At 36.6% G+C, this 19,566-nt stretch overlaps 1 protein-coding gene across 1 annotated transcript in view; it reads left to right on the top strand.

Moving 5' to 3' along the window:
* LOC311618890 (leucine-rich repeat- and IQ domain-containing protein 1-like) overlaps positions 1-19,566 on the top strand; it is a gene marked incomplete at its 3' end in the record, with an annotated part of 227,460 nt that overhangs the window by 7,214 nt on the left and 200,680 nt on the right. The window contains exons 3-7 of the mRNA XM_084876624.1: positions 243-334; positions 2,376-2,490; positions 3,341-3,564; positions 8,950-9,024; positions 13,450-15,090. Coding sequence (XP_084732750.1) covers positions 243-334; positions 2,376-2,490; positions 3,341-3,564; positions 8,950-9,024; positions 13,450-15,090 — 2,147 coding nt within the window. The remainder of the gene's footprint in view (positions 1-242; positions 335-2,375; positions 2,491-3,340; positions 3,565-8,949; positions 9,025-13,449; positions 15,091-19,566) is intronic.

The following is a 19,566-nucleotide window of genomic DNA, read 5'->3' as shown; positions in this document are numbered from 1 at the left end:
AACTTTAGTCTAAAATATAAAAGAGGATACCAAATTAGTGATATAAAAATTTCTTACATTTTAGAGTAAAAATTAGATTTCCTCTGATTTTTATTCTTCATTGCTTTTCTGTGGTTTTGAGTTACTGATCAATAATATGCTATGATAGAATTTGAGATTAAAGGATGTTGGAAGGTTTGAAATTTTAATATTTTGTTCCTTACTCTAATTTTAAAGTTATAATATTTTTTTTCTTTTTCTAGGCTACACTTATGGAGCAGTTTCTAATAATCATATGCGCTTAAGGGTAGAATTATCACCTGAAAATAAAGAAAACTCAGATCAATTAATGAAGGTATATGCTCAACATTTAATTAAAATTACTCATCATTACCTTCCCTCTTACGTCAGATGATATTCACTTGTTTAAAGTTCACTGATTTAAAAATTAAGTAGTATTTAAGCAAATCATTTTTTGTTTTATATTTCCCTTGGCATATAAAATAAAACAACTCAAATTTCAATATTTAAAAATATAAGAAATAGAAATTTGGGGAAAAAAAGAAAGAAACATCACTACTTGGGAATTTTATGTGTATGTAGATTAAAGAGTAGAATTATATTGATTCCCCCCTTCCCAAAATTCTGACCCAAAAATGAACATATACTAGTGTTTATTGACTTGCTTAGGAATGTAACGTATTCCAGCAGAGATTTTAAATACTGTATAGAAAATTTCAACTTAGAACATCTTATGTTAGTTTTTCTTTAAAGATATAATTGAGTACGCCTAAAATATAAGAGTAAAGGAGAGTTAGTATTTTGGGTTAAAACTCCCACAAATCTATTCTACAGTTTCTTCATCTTGGCTTCATTTTTTAACTCTCATTTTATGTAACTCTATTCTCCAGAAGATGTTTAAAATAATATGAAAATTATATGTATTTTCTTACTTGCTGTTTTGATAACAGTAAAGCTTAAAATATTAACTTAGAATTATCACACTGTTATTTCATTGGAATAGATATTTTTTTTCCATCTAGAGTCTGATGGAATCTAATTATAGAAAAGTATTCATCAGAATTATATCATATATAATTCATATTAAAGTAGGTAATAGTCCTAGTTTCTAAACATATTGGATAGATCAGAAATTTGTATATGTGAAAAATCACTACAGGTAAGAAAGATAGAAATGTCTTAGGAGGTAAACCAATATTAGTAAAAATATTTTAAAATTATTATCAAGAAGTTTAGGTAATTGCTGTGGATTAATATTATAGAGTGACTAGAGTTCTAGAAATCATAAGGTTAAAATAGAGTGAGCTTGTATGGGCAAAACATTATTATTCACCATGAAGATAATGATTATGAATGTGCTTTAAAAGTGCATTTGAGAAGGGTTTGAAGTAAATAAAGTTATAGCTGTAAATCAAATAACAAGTGCTGGTGAGGATGAGGAGAAAAGGGAACCCTAGTTCCCTGGTAGTGGGAATGCAGACTGGTGCAGCCACTGTGGAAAACAGTGAGATTTTCCTCAAAAAATTAAAAATGGAACTCTCATTTGATCCAGTGATCCCATTTCTAGAAATATATTCTAAGAATCCCAAAACACCAATCAGAAAGAATATATGCACCCTTATGTTCATAGCAGCATAATTTACAAGAGGTAAGACCTGGAAACAGCCCACATGCCCATCAGGAGATGAATGAATAAAAAGGCTGTGGTACAATTACACCAGTGAACACAATGCAGCAGTAAAAAAGAAGAATCTCTTACCCTTTGAGGCAACCTGGAGGGACCTGGAGAGTATTATACTAAAGTGAAATAAGTGAATCAGAGAAAGACAAGTATTACATAATCTCACTTAAATGTAGAATCAAATGAAGAAAATACAGTGATGAATAAAACAGATCCAGAGACATTGGAACATGCAACAGACAGGCATATTTCAGAAGGGCGATGGGGAGGGAGATGGAAAGAGATGAAACAAAGAATTTATATGTACCGTGTTTCCCCGAAAATAAGACATCCTCTGAAAATAAGACCTAGTGCATGGAAAGATAAAACATCCCCTTAAAATAAGACTTAGCACAACTTTGGGAGAAAAAAATTAATATAAGACACTGTCTTATTTTCAGGGAAACAGGGTATATATGCATAGCCGATGGACAAAAAAATACTAGGGGGACAGTCTGGGGAGGGGGAGGAGTGGGATGGAGGGCATCAATGGCCAGGGCAGGGGAGGGAAAGGGGATATTTGTAATACTTTCAAAAATAAAGTTTGAAAAAAAGTTGTAGCTATGTGTATAGATATATTTTTATATTATTATACTGATAGCTAGACGCTCTATTTTGGTTCTCTTTAATCACTGGTATTCTTCTAACCTCTTAGATATTGTCTGAAATAGAAAAAGAAGAATTTCTGAGAAGTAAAACCCACAGTGACCGTCCTAATTCTGTTCCAGAGCCTGGTGCTTATGAACATGTGGATGAACATATTTTGCTAGGTGGACAAAACTCAATAATTTTTTGATAACTTTTATCTGATTATAGTGATCTTAGGAAATGTAGTTTTTTTCTTTTGACAGTTAGGAAAATAAAGTCATATATAATGCTGTGCTTATTTAATTATATACTTTAATAGTTTTGTTTATGCTTCCTAAAGTACCTTGATTGAAATATGTTTATAATTTTTCTACATATATAGCTGACTGCAATAAACATACCTAGCCTTGAATTTCCTCAGAATGCAATAACTACCCAGGAGCACACACACACTATAATTTTAGATTAAGTTTAGTTGAGTAGTTTAAAGCAAGTTATGTGTTTTCTCTGTTGACCACAGTGGAATTTCCATGTAAATTTAAGACTATGTTTTTTTTTTACTAGAGGCCCAGCTTATGAAATTCCTGCACTCAGGGGATTCCCTCAACTGGGCCTGCGTCCTCTTGCAGTCCAGGAGCCCTCGGGGGATGTCTGACTGATGACTTAGGCAGCTTCTCATGGAAGTGGACCTAAGCTGGTAGTTGGACATCCTTAGCGCTGCTGCAGAGGCAGGAGAGGATTCTGCCACCACCACTGCCCTCGCCAGCCATGAGCCTGGCTTCTGGCTGAGTGGTGCTTCCCCTGTGGGAGTGCACTGATCGCTAGGGGGCAGATCTTGCATAGTGACCAGTCATTTTGCCATTCGGTCGATTTGCATATTAGCCTTTTATTATATAGGGTTATTATTTTATCACTTTTTCTTTGGTAATATGTTGAAATTATTTCTTCTTTTCAAAATTACTTTTATACTTCACAATAGATCACTATTGACAGTTTTAATCTTAGACATAACATTTTTCTTTATGACTGCAGATGATGGTGAAATAAATTTTGGATACTGTGAAGTGGAAGAAAGATGTAAGCAATCTTTTGAAGCTTGGCAAGATAAACAGAAAGAACTAGAAAACCAAGAGAAAGAAACTCTCAAAGCTCAGAGGGATAGAGAAGAAAAGCAGTTTCAAGAAGAAGAAGAAAAGAGACATTGCTGGATGAAACAATTTGAAGTTGAAAAGGAGAAATTAGAGAATATGCAAAAGGTTTTTGTTTTTAATATTTCTTTTTAAATTAGCAGCTAGTTTTGAAGAGTATTGCTGTTTTATAGTATATAGTGGGTTGACTTTTAAGTACTCCTGATAATAAAGGCAATTAACTGGTTAATAATATTTAATATGGTTTCCTTAATTAGTTTTTATTGAAATTTATTGGAATTTCAGATACTGCTTTGGATTACAGGAACCACTAAAGTCTTCGAAGTTTCAAAGATAGTCCTAGAAAGGATGATATTTATAGCACAAACTGTTGCTCTTTTATACCCTTCTAATTATAGGAAAATATAACAATTTTGTTGATTATACAGGGCTCTTGCTATTGCAATTAAGTAAAACATATTTGGTTGAAGAGGTTCAACCAAGTAAATGATGGTTTGTACTTCATCTCTATAATTGAACACATTCCTTGGACTAGACGTTTTTTTTTTTGGTATGGAAGGGTTTTGTGTGTAATTATTTCAGTTTTCTCCAATCCCACCTCAGGAGGTCTACACCCTTAGGTCACTGTAGGGGCATATTGAGAAACTGGTGGATTTTTAGGACCTGCTTGTGGGCTATCATGATCCTTAGAATCTCTAGATATCAGGTTGGACAGACTTCTCTGCCTCACATCACTATAGTTGATTTTCATGTTACCTAGAAATTGCTAGATTTGAATGTTTCAAATATAGACATTACCATGTGGTTGTCTAGGCAGTTCAGGGTATTCTAGCCTTCCATGTTGAGTACACTAATTTTCCTGCTTATCCTACCTAATAAAAGAGTAATATGCAAATTAACCACCGCTCCCCTACATCAACCAGCCACACCCACCAACCACGCCCACCAAACAATCAGAGTAAGTATGCAAATTAACACAACCAAGATGGCTACTCAAGGATACAAAGTTTCAATTATAGAAATGGCAGCAGCCAAGAATGGAGCAGGAGGCTTGGCTCCTCTCCAGGCTACAAAGTTTCAATTGTAGAAGGTAAATTCCAGATACCAGGGCCTCTGCTTGGGTCTCCAGGGGGCATGGCTGGCCTGTAAACCACCATAGGCCCCTCACTCCAGCTTCCCCACTCTCCAAGAGAACCACCACCCTAATCCAGGACACCCTTCAGGGCAAACCAGGTGGCCCCCACCCATGCACCACGCCTCTATCCTATCTAATAATAGAGTAATATGGAGATTGACCATCACTCCAACACACAACATCAAGATAGCTCCCCCCATGTGGTCAAAGATTCTGTCTCCATGTGGATACAAGATGGCCACCACAAGATGGCCAGCAGGGGAGGGCAGTTGGGAGGCACCAGGCCTACAAGGGAGGGCAGTTGGAGGTGGTCAACCCTTCAGGGGAGGGCAGTTAAGGGTGACCAGACTGGCAGAGGACGGAAGTTGGGGGCAAACAGGCTGGCAGGGGAGCAGTTAGACATCAATCAGGTTGGCATGGGAATGGTTAGGGGGTGATTAGGCTGGCAGGCAGAAGTAGTTAGGGGAAATCAAGCAGGTAGGCCGGAGAGCAGTTGTGAGAATCCAGAAGTTCTGGATTCTGAAAGGGATGTCTGAATGCCCGTTTAGGTCCCATATTGGAGAGGATGCAAGCTGGGCTGAGAGACACCTCCCTCCCCCCCCCATGCATGGGTTTTGTGCACTGGGCCTCTAGTCCTATCTAATGAAGAGGGAATACGCTAACTTACCATCACTCCATCACGAAGATGGCTGCACCCACAGCTGAGGCCAAGTTCCTATAAGGAGCCTTAATGAGGGGACCTGAGGCTACGCCCTCCCACACCCCCATGGGGCTTGACAGGGGACCTCAGGCCGTGTCCCCCACCTGGCAGGGCTTGACAGGGGACCTCAAGGTGCACTTCCCATCCTGGTGCTGGGCTAGGGGACCTCAGGCTGCTCCTCCCACCCCAGTGCCAGGCTGGGGGACCTCAAGATGTGCCCCCCTCCCCACCAGATGGGGATTGACAGGGGACCTCAGGACATGCCCCCCACCCAGTGGGGCTTGATGTGGGACCTGAGGCTATGTCCCCTGCCAGGCAGGGCTTGACAAGGGCGGGACTGGCTGAGTCTGGATCTAGCCCAATGGTGGGTGGGCCAGCTGGGTCTGGGTCTCACAGGATTTTGAGGTGCATGTGGGTGGGCGGGAACTTGACTGTGGGTCCCATGGTGAGCCCGAGACTGTCAAGAGGAAAGTTTTCATATACATTTTACTAATTTTCTTTCATCTTTGACACTTCTATTATAGAAAAAGAGCAAATAGCAATATTAAATTATTTCCTCTGATTAATCCCCTTTTAATGTGCACGGATTTTGTGCACCGGTTCACTAGTATAGAAAATCAGTTAATTGTTATATTTTAAAACCAGTTTAATCAGATTTTTATTTCTAACAAACTCTAAATTTTTAGCTTTTCTTTAGTTATATTTTCTTTCCCCAAATCAGATAAATATGATTATTTCTATCATAAATTTATGATTTTTAAAATGACATTAGTAGGTTATATGAATTCCTAAATATGTACTTTGTTATACCTTGAGGTTAAAATTTCCAGTGGGGCTGTTCCATAATTTTATGATGGGTTTAAATATGTGATTTACTGCCTTTCAGTAGTTCTTTTCTGAACCATTGTTAGTGTCCTCTTCTCCTCAAAACTGCTATTGTAAACCTCTTTCCATGAGTTCCACCCCATTGCTCTCTCATTATTAGCATCTGATCACATACATGTTTGCATTAATTACAAGCTCCCTCTTCTTTCTAATCGCATATCTATTTAATATCAATCTCTACTCACCTTCTCTTTTGCCTTTGCTTCTGTATCAGTATTTCAGTAACAAGTGTTTCCTCTTCTACTAAAGGTTAGCTTTTTCTCCTCTGCTTTTTCATTTTCCAGTTTACCTCTGCTTTTTGTTATATTCAAAACACCCCTTTCAACTTCCTCCTTTCTTATTCTTTATAAATATGTTCAGTTTTCTCCCATCCTAGAAATAAAACAAAGGGAAAACCATGAGATTGCCTTTGTTTATAATATTTCATTTTATCAAGCTCTCTGGCTATACTGATCACAATTAGCTTCTTTAAATATATATATGATGTTTTTATTAATTTTTAAGAGTGAGAAAGGCAGAGGGAGGGAGGGAGAGAAACATCTATGTGAGGGAGGAACATGGATAGGTTGACTCACACTCCCCCTACCCCCAAATTGCAACCTGGGCCTGTGTCCTGACTGGGAATTGAACATGGGATGACAGTCACCCAACTGATCCATACAGGCCGGGCCACAGTCCAGCTTCTCAAAAGCGTGTTATTTTTGCTGCATCCATTTCCTTGTCTTGTTCAATCGTAAACCTCCTAGTTACTTACCACCACCCCACTGAGTGAGGCTGTTCTTGACAAAACTAACCAATGACTTCTAAGTTAGCATACTCACAGGCTCATTTTCAGTTTTTATTTTGGCCTCTATCATATTTTATGCCAGCAAAAATGTGATTGTTGGCCATTACTCTTTGCCATGACTTCTGTGGGACCACACTGCCTGCCTTGATTCTCTTCCTTATATGTTTGGAATTTCCTCCTTGATATCCATTTTAAGTTTCTTTATTCTTTTTCCTTGAATATGACATTACCAAGGCTTTCTTTGTTTTTTAATTCTTTATTGTTGAGAGTATTACGTATGGCCCCCCCCCCCATTGTCCTCTCCCAGCCTGCCCCTGCACCCCAGCCCAGGCCTTCCCCCCCACCTTTCCATTGTCCTTCTTTTCTTATTAATCTCATTCATAGCCTTAGCTGTTTACAACCAAATCTATATTTATAACAAAAGTAAACTAATGACATAACTGTCCTACTGATACTTCACACCTAGAACTTAATGTATCTAAAACTGAGTGCATTGTCTTTCTTTCTGAATCATGTTCCTCCCATGGTGTTCTTTATTTTGATGAACAGCAATGCTATCATAGCCCGAGCTAGAAAGATGAGGACCTTTTTAAACTCCTCCTGCTGTTTTATTATCCTCTTCTTAAAAAAAAATAGTTGTATTGTCTATCCTTTCATCCATATATCTACTGCTACTCCATAGTTCAGGGTGCTCTAATGTCTAGCTTTGGATGTGTATTATGTTCTCTAATTGATCTACCTATTTTTTTATTTTCCACAGACTCATACACCATAGAGCTGTGAGGAGGATAGTTTTTTACATTCTTAAATTCCGTCAAAAGTTCCCATAGCTCACATAAGACAATTTTCAAAGAAATTTTCCATTACCTTTATATCCAATGAGTTGGCAATTTGTGGCAATTTCATGTTCACATTATCTTTGTATCTGTTCTTGCTCCTGCCACGCTATCCAGAGGCCCTCATTAATTCTCACATGGACTTTGCTAATATCTATCTTGCTGATCATATGGTGTCTCCTGGGTTTTCTGTCTCTAACTCTAGCTAATGTGACATCATGATTTTCCTAAACACAGAGGTGTTGTCATTTTTTTTTTTATAGTTCAAAAGCATTTAATGCATGCCTAAAGTGTCTGTCAAACTTCTTGAAAGTTTACTAATTTCAAATACAATTTTCTGCATGAAACCATTCACGATCTACCAATTATAACACCTATTCTTACCATGATTCTATATGATATTCTCTCTCAATAAACTTATTCTGCTAAACTTGAAGTAATGTGTGAACTTGTGATAATGTTCCCATATTAAAGGTTAGTTTTTAGAGTAAAAGAAATTATATTTTGCTTATTTTTGTTTATTCTTCAGATCCTTCACAAAATATGTGCTAGTAAAATGTTATTAAAAGAAAACCACACCCTAGCCATATGACTCGGTTGGTTGGAGTATCATCCTGCACACCAAAAATGTTGCAGGTTCAATTCCCAGTCAGGGCACATACCTAGGTTGAGGCCCACATGGTAGGCAACCGATCAATGTTTCTCTCTCACGTCAATATTTCTCTTTCTCTCTCTACCCCTTAAAGAAATGTTAGCCAGTGAACTGATTTACTATGTGAATTAAGTGGGATGGTGTGGAGAGAAAAATGTTGCAATGCAAAGCCCATCTTATGAACACTATTTGTTACTTTGATACTGTCCAACACTATTTCTACCTGATGCTCTTTATTATATGAATAAACCTGCTCGCATACATAAAATGACTTTCCCAGGTTACAAACATCTTTATGTGTTCAAAATGGGAGCCCCGGGTGTTATTTATATGACTCTGTAGGTTGAGATTAAAGTTGTTATCCTAGTACTAATAATTGAGCACTATTGAATGAGTTGTTTTAACCATTATTTACAAATACATGTTGTGAGAATCATGTATAATGAACAATGTTTTCTGACATTTGAATATAATATTTTAATATTAACATGTGTTCAGCAAGAACAGGCCAAGCTGAATGATGAACTCCTTGAAGAAGAGAAAATGTGGAAAGAGAAATTTAAACAACATGAGGTATCTATTTGTTGTTTTTATTGAGTGCAACAGTAATTTTCATTTGAAATAAATTACTATGCCAAAAATGAACATTTTAAAATATTGCCTAGCTAGTGTAGGATTTAAATTACCAAAGTTTTAAACATTCATTAATCATTAGAAACTGTTTTTGAAATAGAATGTCCTGATTAAAAAAAAAGAAGAAGAAAAAGAAACTGGTTGGTGAGTGAATATGTCTATATAAAAAAATTATAATTAAAAATTTTTTTTCTTTATTGATTATGGTATTACATAATTGTCCTCATCCCCCCATTACCATTCCAAACCCCTCCCCATGTATGTCCCCACCCCCCTGTTGTTTATGACCACTGGTTAGGCTTATATGCATGCACACAAGTCCTTTGGTTGCTCTCTCCCCCTTACCTCCACCCTCCCCTACCTTCCCTCTGAGGTTTGAGGGTCTGATCGCTGCTTCTCTGTCTCCAGGTTTGTTTCTGTTCATCATTTTATGTTGTTCATTATTTCCCCTAGATGTGTTAGATCATGTGATAAAAGAAATACCCTTATAAGAACCAAAACTGAGACAAGCCATAATGGTTATGCTGAGAGGCAAATTAAATCAGTCTGTAGTGAGTTCCTTTCTGGGCTAACAGTTCTTTTGAGTCCCAATTTCAATGTGCACATGGCAGCCATGATATTTCAGATCTGGTTGGTGGACAAATGGTGGTGATGCAGGTCCAACAGTCTCTGGTTTGGTCTTGGGCATCTTTCAGCGACACACAGCTGCTGTCTGCTTGTATGGCAAGGCGTTGTGAGTGTCTTCCATCTCTGGACTGTTTCTCTTCTGTCTTCATGATTGGAGCACTCCTGTCAATTCCTCTCTGTTGCAGGAATCCACATGGTCTCAGAGTTGTTTTCTGAAAATATACAAACATATTCTCCACCAAAAGTTAATAAAGGGATATTTTCTGTAAATTTGACTTGGGATCCTTCTTCATTTTTCCCCCTCCACCAAGTGATTTTCCTCTGGCTTGTTTTGACACCATGTGTGTTTTTCATGGGTATCTTGTTGTTAGCATTTCAAATGAAAATTAATTTTCTAAAGTACAAATTTTCTAGATGAAATTTACTTGCAGGATATTTTTCCTTACATATTATTTTTCAACTATTGCCCCCTTTTTTAATTTAAATATTAGAAGGCTTTTGGAAATTTTATAATGTAGTCTTGATAACTTTTACATTTTAATTATTTGCTTAAATATATGACTGCTTTAGGTTCATTACATGTTATGCAACTTTACCATGAGATGAACTGCCAATAAGAATTTTTGTTAACACTTTAGGAACAGCTTTTTGTACAGTACAATCAATGTTTCTAGAATATTCGCTTATTTCAATTAGCCAATTTAATTTCCTCTGAGAAATACTTACAATATTAATCTTGGAAAGAAAGATTGGAGCAGAAGCAATGGGGTCTGAAGACATAACAGTTGAAATGGTTTTAAATTATCTTTTAAAAATCATTCTGAACATTTAAAGATGATTAATGATCCCCAGTTAGAATCAATACAAATAAAATTACACCTGACTATTGAAATTAAAGACAAAAGGAGAAATATTATTAAAAGCAGCCAGAAGAAAAAAAAAGGCACATTACATAAAAAAGAGGAAGAGTAACAGCTGTCTTCTTAAGTAAAATGATGGAAGGGAGAAGATAGTAAAATAAAAACATTAAGTGCTAAGTGTTAATGATTTTTGATAATCAGTATTCTTTGAATCCCAAATCTTAACTACTTTTTGGATCAGTTTGATTTTCTATATGTATCAAAATACTTGTCTAGAAACATTTTTGGATAGAAATTTTTCTCAGACTTTGCATCCTTGAAATGTTTTAACTTTTGCTTTTAAATCTAAATAATTTGTTTCCTTGGGTTTACAATCCAAATTTATTACCATTTAGTTTTAATAATTTAAAGGTATATTTCCATTGCAAATTTGTTTAATTTTACATTCATCTACAAATATTTACTGGCTTTTAGTTGTCTGCCAGACACTTCTATAAGTGCTCAAGATACAGTAATCTTATCTAATAAAAGAGTAATATGCAAATTGACCATCACTCTGCCATACCCACCAGCCATGCCCACCAGCCAATCAGAGTGAGCATGCAAATTAACCCCAACCAAGACGGCTGCAGCCACAGAGAGCAGGAGGGAGGCTTGGGTTTCCCAGGCAATGGAAGAAGCCAAGCTTTCCACCTGCCCTTGCTGTCCTAAGCCTCCACTTAAGACTACAAAGTTTCAATTATGGAAGGTAAACAAATCCAAACAGAAATGGCGGCAGCCACAGAGGAAGCAAAAGGCTTGGCTATGCTCCTGGCTACAAAGTTTCAATTGTAGAAGGTAAATAAATTCCAGATACCAGGGCCTCTGCTTGGGTCACTGGGGGTGTGGCTGGCCTGCAAAGCACCACAGGCCCCTCACCCAGGCCGCCCCACGTCCCAAGGGAACCCCCACCCTGATCTGGGACACCGTTCAGGGCAAACCAGCTGGTCTCTACCTGTCCTCCAGGCCTCTGTCCTATCTAATAAAAGTGTAATATGCAGATTGACCATCACTCCAACACACAAGCTGTCTGCCCCCATGTGATCAAAGGTCCTGCCCCCATGTAGATACAAGATGGCCACCACAAGATGGTCAGCAAGGAAGGGCAGTTAGGAGGGACCAGACCTGCAAGGGAGGGCAGTTGAGAGGGACCAGATCTGCAAGGAAGAGCAGTTGGAGGCGATCAACTCTGTAGGGGAGGGTAATTAGGGGTGGTCAGGCTGACAGAGGAGGGAAGTTGGGGCCAAACAAGCTGGCAGGGGAGCAGTTAGACATCAATCAGGCTGGCATGGGAGTAGTTAGGGGTGATCAGGCTGGCAGGCAGGTGAGCAGTTGGGAGTCAGCAGTCCTGGGTTGTGAGAGGGATGTTTGATCCCAATGGGATCAGGCATAAATGAGCAGTCGAACATCCTTCAAGGGGTCCCAGATTGGAGAGGGTGCAGGCTGGGCTGAGGGACACCACCACCACCACCACCACCACCCCGCCTCCATGCATGAATTTTGTGCACCAGGCCTCTAGTGTATCAATAGAAAATAACCCATGCCTTCAGGAACCTTACAGTTCTTAGAGTTCTGAACAGTCATTACTATGTACATGAATGTAGTGTGTGTGTGTGTGTGTGTGTGTGTGTGGGTGTGTGTTACCTCAGCTCTTTATCTTCTGCCATTTTCTTTGTTTAGAGAACATTTTTCTATTCCCTTCAAACTTTCTCAGTTCTTTATTCTGGAACTTCTGCTAGTCATGTGAGTTTCTGTGTTGATCCTCTTTATACTTAAACACTTCTGTCTTATAGTTCATGTCATTATTTTGTACGCTGCTTAGGGAAAACATCATTTTAGAAGGTTTTCTTTAGGCAGTCAGCTGTTAAGCCATTCCATTTTTATTTATGTTTGAGTCCTTTTAAAAAAATTTTTGAGCACTTACATTTTATTTTTAATGAGCTTACTTCTGTTTAAATATGTTTTTTAACTTTTTATTTATTTAAATTTTTATTTTCTTTAATCACTATCTTTTCTTAGAAATTGGTTCTTCTTCTTAAACTGTTTTTTATTACTTTTTGTCAGTTTTCATCAAATATTTGCTAAATTTTGTTGATCTATTTATTTTTGTTTTACAATTCCAGTGACAATTGTATTTTCTCACCTAACTCCAAATAGTCTCATTTAATACAATATGAATGCTTCTCAATGTTCTTAATAGTTATGAAAGAATAAGATGTGTGACTAGGCTAATTCTGGAGTCCCTGTGCTAGCTCTGGGAGTCTCCTTTATCAGAACTCCCTTCTCAGAAAGTTGAATTCCTTTTGTCCTACACAAATTTTGGCTTGTAACTTCTCTTGCTTTTTCTCTTGTGTCATTAAATATATATATATATATGTATGTTTTATTGATTTGAGAGAGAGATGGGAAGGGAAAGGAAGAGAGAGATAGAAATGACTATCAGAGAGAAACATTGATCAGCTGCCTCTTGCAGGCACCCTTCTGGGAATTGAGCCCACAATTCAGGCATATGCCCTGTGCCCTAACAGGGAATTAAAGCAGTGACCTCTTGGTGGATGGGATGATGTCCAAGACATTGAGCCACACTGACTGTGCCATTTTTATTTGCTTTCTATCTTCAAAGAATTCATCAATATTAGAGTATCAACTTACAAACTTGATAGAAGCTCTTAAATATCTAAAAAAGTAATATCCTTTTAAAAATTAGTTTTTCTAAGAGAATTGTATATTAATTTTATTATTATTTTAGTTTTAGTATTTGTTTTTAATATTTTTTAGATTATATTTCAATAATATCACACATTTAGTTTATGCTGACTACTATTTACCTTTATTTTAGGAGTTTATTAGGAATTTGCATTTGCAAATGGAAGAAGAAAGAACAAGATTTAAAGACCTGCAGGAAAAAGAAAAAATGCGTTTATTAAAAATGCAGCATAATGCAGCTGTAAAAATTCAAACTAAATATAGAGCATTTGTGGTCTACCGAAAATATGGCCCAATTATAAAAGAACAAATAGAAAATAAGAAAAAAAAAGCGCTAGAGTGGAAAGAAAAGGAAGCAAAAATACGACAGATGGAAGAAGAAATACAAAAAAGATTAGAGGAGGAAAAAAGGAGAGAAGAAGAAATACAAAGGCAGAAGCAAGAGGAAAGAAAAAAGAGAGAAAAAGAATATGAAGAAAAAAAGAACATTCTGAGACAAGAAAAAGAGCAACTACTAAATAAGGAAAAAATAAGATTAAAAGAAGATGTAAGGAAACAGCTAATGATAAGTAGAACATTAAAAAAGGGGGACCATAATGCTACACATTTAACTGTTGAAGATAAAGAAAAGAATAAGGATGAAATACCCAAAATGCTAGGAGAGGAAAAGTCAAAGAAGTGGGAAGCTGCTCCCCTTTGGCTAGATGAAAAGTTGAGTGAGAGAGAGAATATAGATAGACAGTTTGTACTGAAAGAATCAATACCAGTGCAATTAAAAGAATCTATATCAACCCAAGCAATTTTGGCAGAATTTAAAATGGAAGAAAAAAATGAAGACCAGGCAAAACAACAATGTTCAGAGAAATTGGTCAAGCAAGAAGGAAAATATGAAACCATAGACCAAAAAACTGAATTGGAAAACCCAGATCTAAAGGATTACGTGAAAGAACAGTTTCAGCTACAAGAGTTAATCTGTCCAATACAAAAGGAAGTAACCATGAAGGCTGCCATAAACGAGAATATAATACAAGAAACCCAAATAATATTGGGACATAATCAAGAAGTTAATGAGGTGAAAAGCAATGAGTCACAGAAAATAACCAAAGATAATCAACAGAATAAGACACCAGAAGTAGAAAAAGAAGAAATATCACAACAGAATGGAACATTATATGAAGTGGATGACAGTTCAGTGATTTCACTGAAACAAAAACTACTACCCCTAACATTAGAACATTCTGAATATATAGGTGAGAATGGAATACTTCAAGGAAAAGAAATTGATTTAAAATCTGAAGAAACTAAGGAGAACCCAAAAGGCAATGCTCTGAATAGTGACGTAATCATTGGCGGCAGTGATGCTCTGATAAATGTTGAAAGGAAAATAAGCAAGCAAAATTATATTTTAGGCAGACATGCTCCTTGTGAAGACTTGGGTGGCAATTATACAACAAACTCCTTGGTTCTTAAAGAAGTAATCTCTCTAAAGTCTCAGATTAAAGAAATTCCAGAAGAATGTCATGAAAATAGAGCTGAAAATAGAGCCGAGAGTGTTGTGACCTGCTGTGTATCAGAGCCAACACTTCTATCTTCTATTGAAGAAAAGAGGCAAGCTTGGATAAAATCTGTTAAATCCTGGTCAGACATTTTTAAGCAAAATCAACAAAAGAAGATTGTTAAGAGAAAGAGACTTGTGAAATATCCAGCCAACACGATGCCCCCTTTGAATACACAAGAAATTCTTCAATGTGGCCCGTGGGATACTTTACAACAGGTATTTTGTAATTTTATAACATATCATCTTACTTAATGGCAATTCATTTTATAACTGTAACTTTTAAAATATTAGTGGAAGGCATATTCTATCTTATTTTTTAAAAACATATTTTTTATTGTAGATAGCATTAAATATGTCTCCCATTTTGGAAAGCATATTTTATATTCAATAATTATGTCCTTTATGAAATATTGCTTCCAATTGAGATCTCAATTAAAATTATTAAGGGCATTTTCTCCCTCAGCGAATCACTTTAAAAGCTTTTATTTGTATGTTGAAGCCTGTGTTTAAGGGCCCTAAAGTCATCGTTAAGTTTCTAAGAGTGGAGGCATCTGGGAATGTAAGGTTGGATGAAATAGGAAATTCCTGTTATTCAGTTAAGCATTTGCTGTAGTCTTGAGCAACATTACCACCTAGTGGCTGCTTTTGGAATGAAACCAATTTCCCTGTACTTGAAAATTGCCATGAAAGAACTGCATATAATCATAGAAGACTCAAGAATTTCTATAAAAACATTATTTAGTCATGTGCAATGTGAACATGGTGGATATATGCCTGAAATTTAAAATAGTTGTCACCAAGTGCTACTAATTTTCTGTGTTTATGGAACCCATAGTTTCAATTAAAATTAAGACAGAAACTGACACGTGTAGAAAAACAGGGAAGAATTTTCAAATAGTGCAATATCAAAAAAAAAATCTTATCATTAAAAAAAATCATGTATTTATCCAAGGGCCTGAAACTCACATGTATTTAATAAAATTAGTTTCTTCATATAGACAGATGCCTAGGAAAGGAAACATTCACATTAATTTACATGCGTTTTTTATTATTCACTCAGCAAATATTCATCTATCTAATAATCAGTCAGTATTTACTGCTGGAACAAAGGGATGAATACAAAACTCAGTCTCTGCCCCTATGGAACTTATTGTGGTAGAGAAAAAGTTATTAAACAAATAACCTGCAGACAAATACAGATCTTGGTAACTACTGTAAATACAATTTCAGGGTATTCTGTGAGAAGAGAAGACAGTGGGATTTTAAGAGATCCATGGGGTGTCAAAGAACAGTGTAAGGAACAGGCACTACTTTTCCTCTCTTTCCTAAGCAATGCATTTGCCATGTCTATCAGATTTATAGAATCTCTGATTAGCTCTTCTGTTTGTTTGTTTGTTTGTTTTTAACCTTTGGCTACGTTATCTTTGGAATCATTCTTTTTCTGCTTTCTCAAAGATGCTGCTGGAGGCTTTTTGAAGTAATGATGTTAGCTACTAACTCTTTTATTTACCCTAATTTTCCTCATGAATGTCTGTCTGGGCTAAGCATTGGTAACAGCTTCATATACTTGTTTGGAAGGTAAAACTGAAGTTAGGGAGACAGCAGGGCTCCCCTTCCTTGTGGGTCTTTGTTCAGTTCAAGAAGAAGAGCACAGAGGAAGTTAAAATGTGTGAACTCCTTCTCTTTGGCATTTCTTCTCCTGACCACTCAGTTCCTTCCCTGGAACTCTTGTCGATGTACATAAAGTGAGGATTAACGCTTTCTTTTACTTCTCAGAGTGCAGTTAGCATCCCAAACTGCAACGTGTACACAGATTGCCTGGGGTTGATTCTGATTCCGTAGGTCTGGTGACCAGTCCCAACGCTCTGCCTTTTTACAGTGACCCTGGGTGATGCTGTTGGGGCTGGTCCATCCACCAGCTGGAGTAGCAGTGTTCCAAAGGATCCTGAAATCCTCTGACCACTTCTCAAAGCAACTATCTCAAACATTTAATTTGTCTTTGAAGCCTCAAAATATATAGTATAGGGATGAAAAATATGTGTAAATGTGCAATATAAATATTGAAGTCTTGTAAAATACCATTTTGTAATGACTCTAGCAGATGACTTATCATGGTGTTTTCATTCACCACTGCTGCTGACCTATGATTCACTTTATTACTTTGATTTTCTAAACTCATAGCTTTCCATCTTTGATCTTATCTTGAGCACCCATTGCCATAATTGGAAGGTCTTCTGGAAAGGATCTTCAGAAAAGAAAAGTTTACTCTTCTGGAATTTCAGTCAGTAGTTAATTTAATTTGCTTATATTAATCTCTCACTTTAAGCCTTTAGGACACAAATCAGTTCTGCTTCTTGTATTGCCAGACAAGTAGTGGTTTTGATCAATTGACTATGGGGTGGATGAATGGGAGCATGAATAAATAAATCTGGCTGACTGTTCATCTTATCTCCATATTATTAGTAACTTCACAGTTTCAAAAGTGTATTGATTAAAAAGGAAATTGATATAAAATTATTTGAGAGTAATTTAATAAAGTACTAACAAGTGATGTAACAGGTAAGATCAGGGTTCTAATTTTATTTCCGCTATTTACCGTCTCTGTTACCTTGTGCAAGGCACTGGACCATTATGCATTGCAATTTTGTCTTCTGTAAACTGGGAAGAGCAATGCCTACTTTATAGGATTGTTGACAACAGTCTAGGGCTCCTAATTGTCATTGTCAAATGTGGATCCTAAGTACTTGAAAAAAAGGCAAATTGATGTTTGAGAGCTGCCTAATAGCCAGTTTCATCAAATAAATTCTTAAATTGAAAATGCTGGGCCATCCACTCTATGTAATAATATCACAAAAGGATATAACTGAAGATTGGTGATTATTGACAATTAATATATTTTATTTTTTTTCCTAGTTTTACTATTTTTTTTCTTTTATTTTTTGGTATTTGGCTCAAAGTGGTAACTTGCTTTAAATAACAACCAGAGGGGGAAAAAGGTCACTGAATATAAGGATATATGTATATTTTTAATTCCTCACCTGAAGAGATGTTTTTCATTGATTGTAGAAAGAGAGAGAGGAATAGTGAGGAAGAGAGAAAGAAACATCAATCCAGATGTGCCCTGACTGGAAATTAAACCCAAAACCTGGATATGTGCCCTTACCAGGAGTGACCCTTCAGTGCATGGGATGGCACTCTAACCAACTGAGCCACACCCGCCAGGGCAGAATTCTTTTATATGGCTTTATAACATGAAATAAATTATAGTATTTTAGCAGCTGGTTTATTTTTAGACCAGATGACTCACTTTCCTTATACAAGGCAAATCATAATAAAGTGATGATGGTACATAACTTATGTGAAGTAAGATTCTCTTTTATTTAATCGTCTAATTATACCTCACATTCAGTCTCTGCAGCCTGAATTTTTAAACAATATTATTTCTTCAAGTTTAATAGATTTGAGATGTGGCACAGAACAGATGTTCTGTAAAGTAAAACATAGTCATTGCTTTTGTTACTTTTGTATTTTCAATTTACCATAGGCGACTGATACTCTTTGGGTTGAACTCAAGAATAATTGAGAGTAAACTCCCAAATATGTATATATACACATACACCCAAGACTGTAATTAAATCTTGGAGCCTTCAGTCCACAGGCCAATGCTATATCCACTGCTAGAGCAGTATTTGTCTTTCTTACCAATTATTTTGGTCTTTTTTCTTACTTTCATTATAGGTCTCCCATCTGGATCACTTTCCTTCTGCCTAAAATGTATGCTGTAGGCATTGAAATATTGTCTCACTTTTGTTTGAGTGGGGAATGGAGGTTTTTATCCTCATTTTTGAAAAATATTTTCACCAACATATATGTTTAGATTATGACTAATTGAGAAATTCCTAAAATAATTATGAAACTAAAAACTTTATTCACCCAAAGTTTTAAAGATATGGATTGTTTCTTTTGCTACTTAAGCAAGGAATAGACTTAATCACTTCTTTATTTTTTTTATATCTTCATGAGCACATGATCTTCCTATTCACTCGTGTAAATATGTAAATTAAAAACTTTTTGTTTAATATCATGCACAAAAAATTTCAATATTAAGAAAAGTTATCAAACTTAAAATTTTATACTTTTCTAGCTTTTTCTGATGCAATAATGCTTTCAATTTCAACTGAACAATTTTGAATTTCTGTTTTGATTATATATTACTAGACTCTTCTTATAAAGCTAATAATTTTTAAATTGTTTTTCACCATGTGGGAAACCTGGTTTTAGGATTGTTGATGTGACAATATGAAAGTTTTCATACTATAATTTGATTTTTATATAGTTACTAGAGGCCCGGTGCACAAAATTTGTGCATGGGGGAAGGGGTGTCCCTCAGCCCAGGCTGTACCCTCTCCAAACTGTGACATTTGGGGCAGTGGGACATCCCTCTCACAATCCAGGACTGCTGGGTCACAACTGCTCACTTGCCTGTCTTCCTGATTGCCCCTAACCACTTCTGCCTGCCAGCCTGATCACTCCCTAACCACTTCCATGCCAGCCTGATTGAGGTCTAACTGCACCCTTGCCAGCCTGTTTGCCCCCAACTTCCCTCCTCTGCCAGTCTGGTCCCTCCCAACTGCCCTCACCTGCAGGCTTGATTGCCTCCAACTGCCCTCCCTTGCAGGCCTGCTCCCTCCC

The sequence above is a fragment of the Pipistrellus hanaki genome (genome assembly GCF_964339955.1).
Source record: "Pipistrellus hanaki genome assembly, chromosome: 3".
Lineage (NCBI taxonomy): Eukaryota > Metazoa > Chordata > Mammalia > Chiroptera > Vespertilionidae > Pipistrellus > Pipistrellus hanaki.
This window is presented reverse-complemented; position numbering and strand designations above follow the sequence as displayed.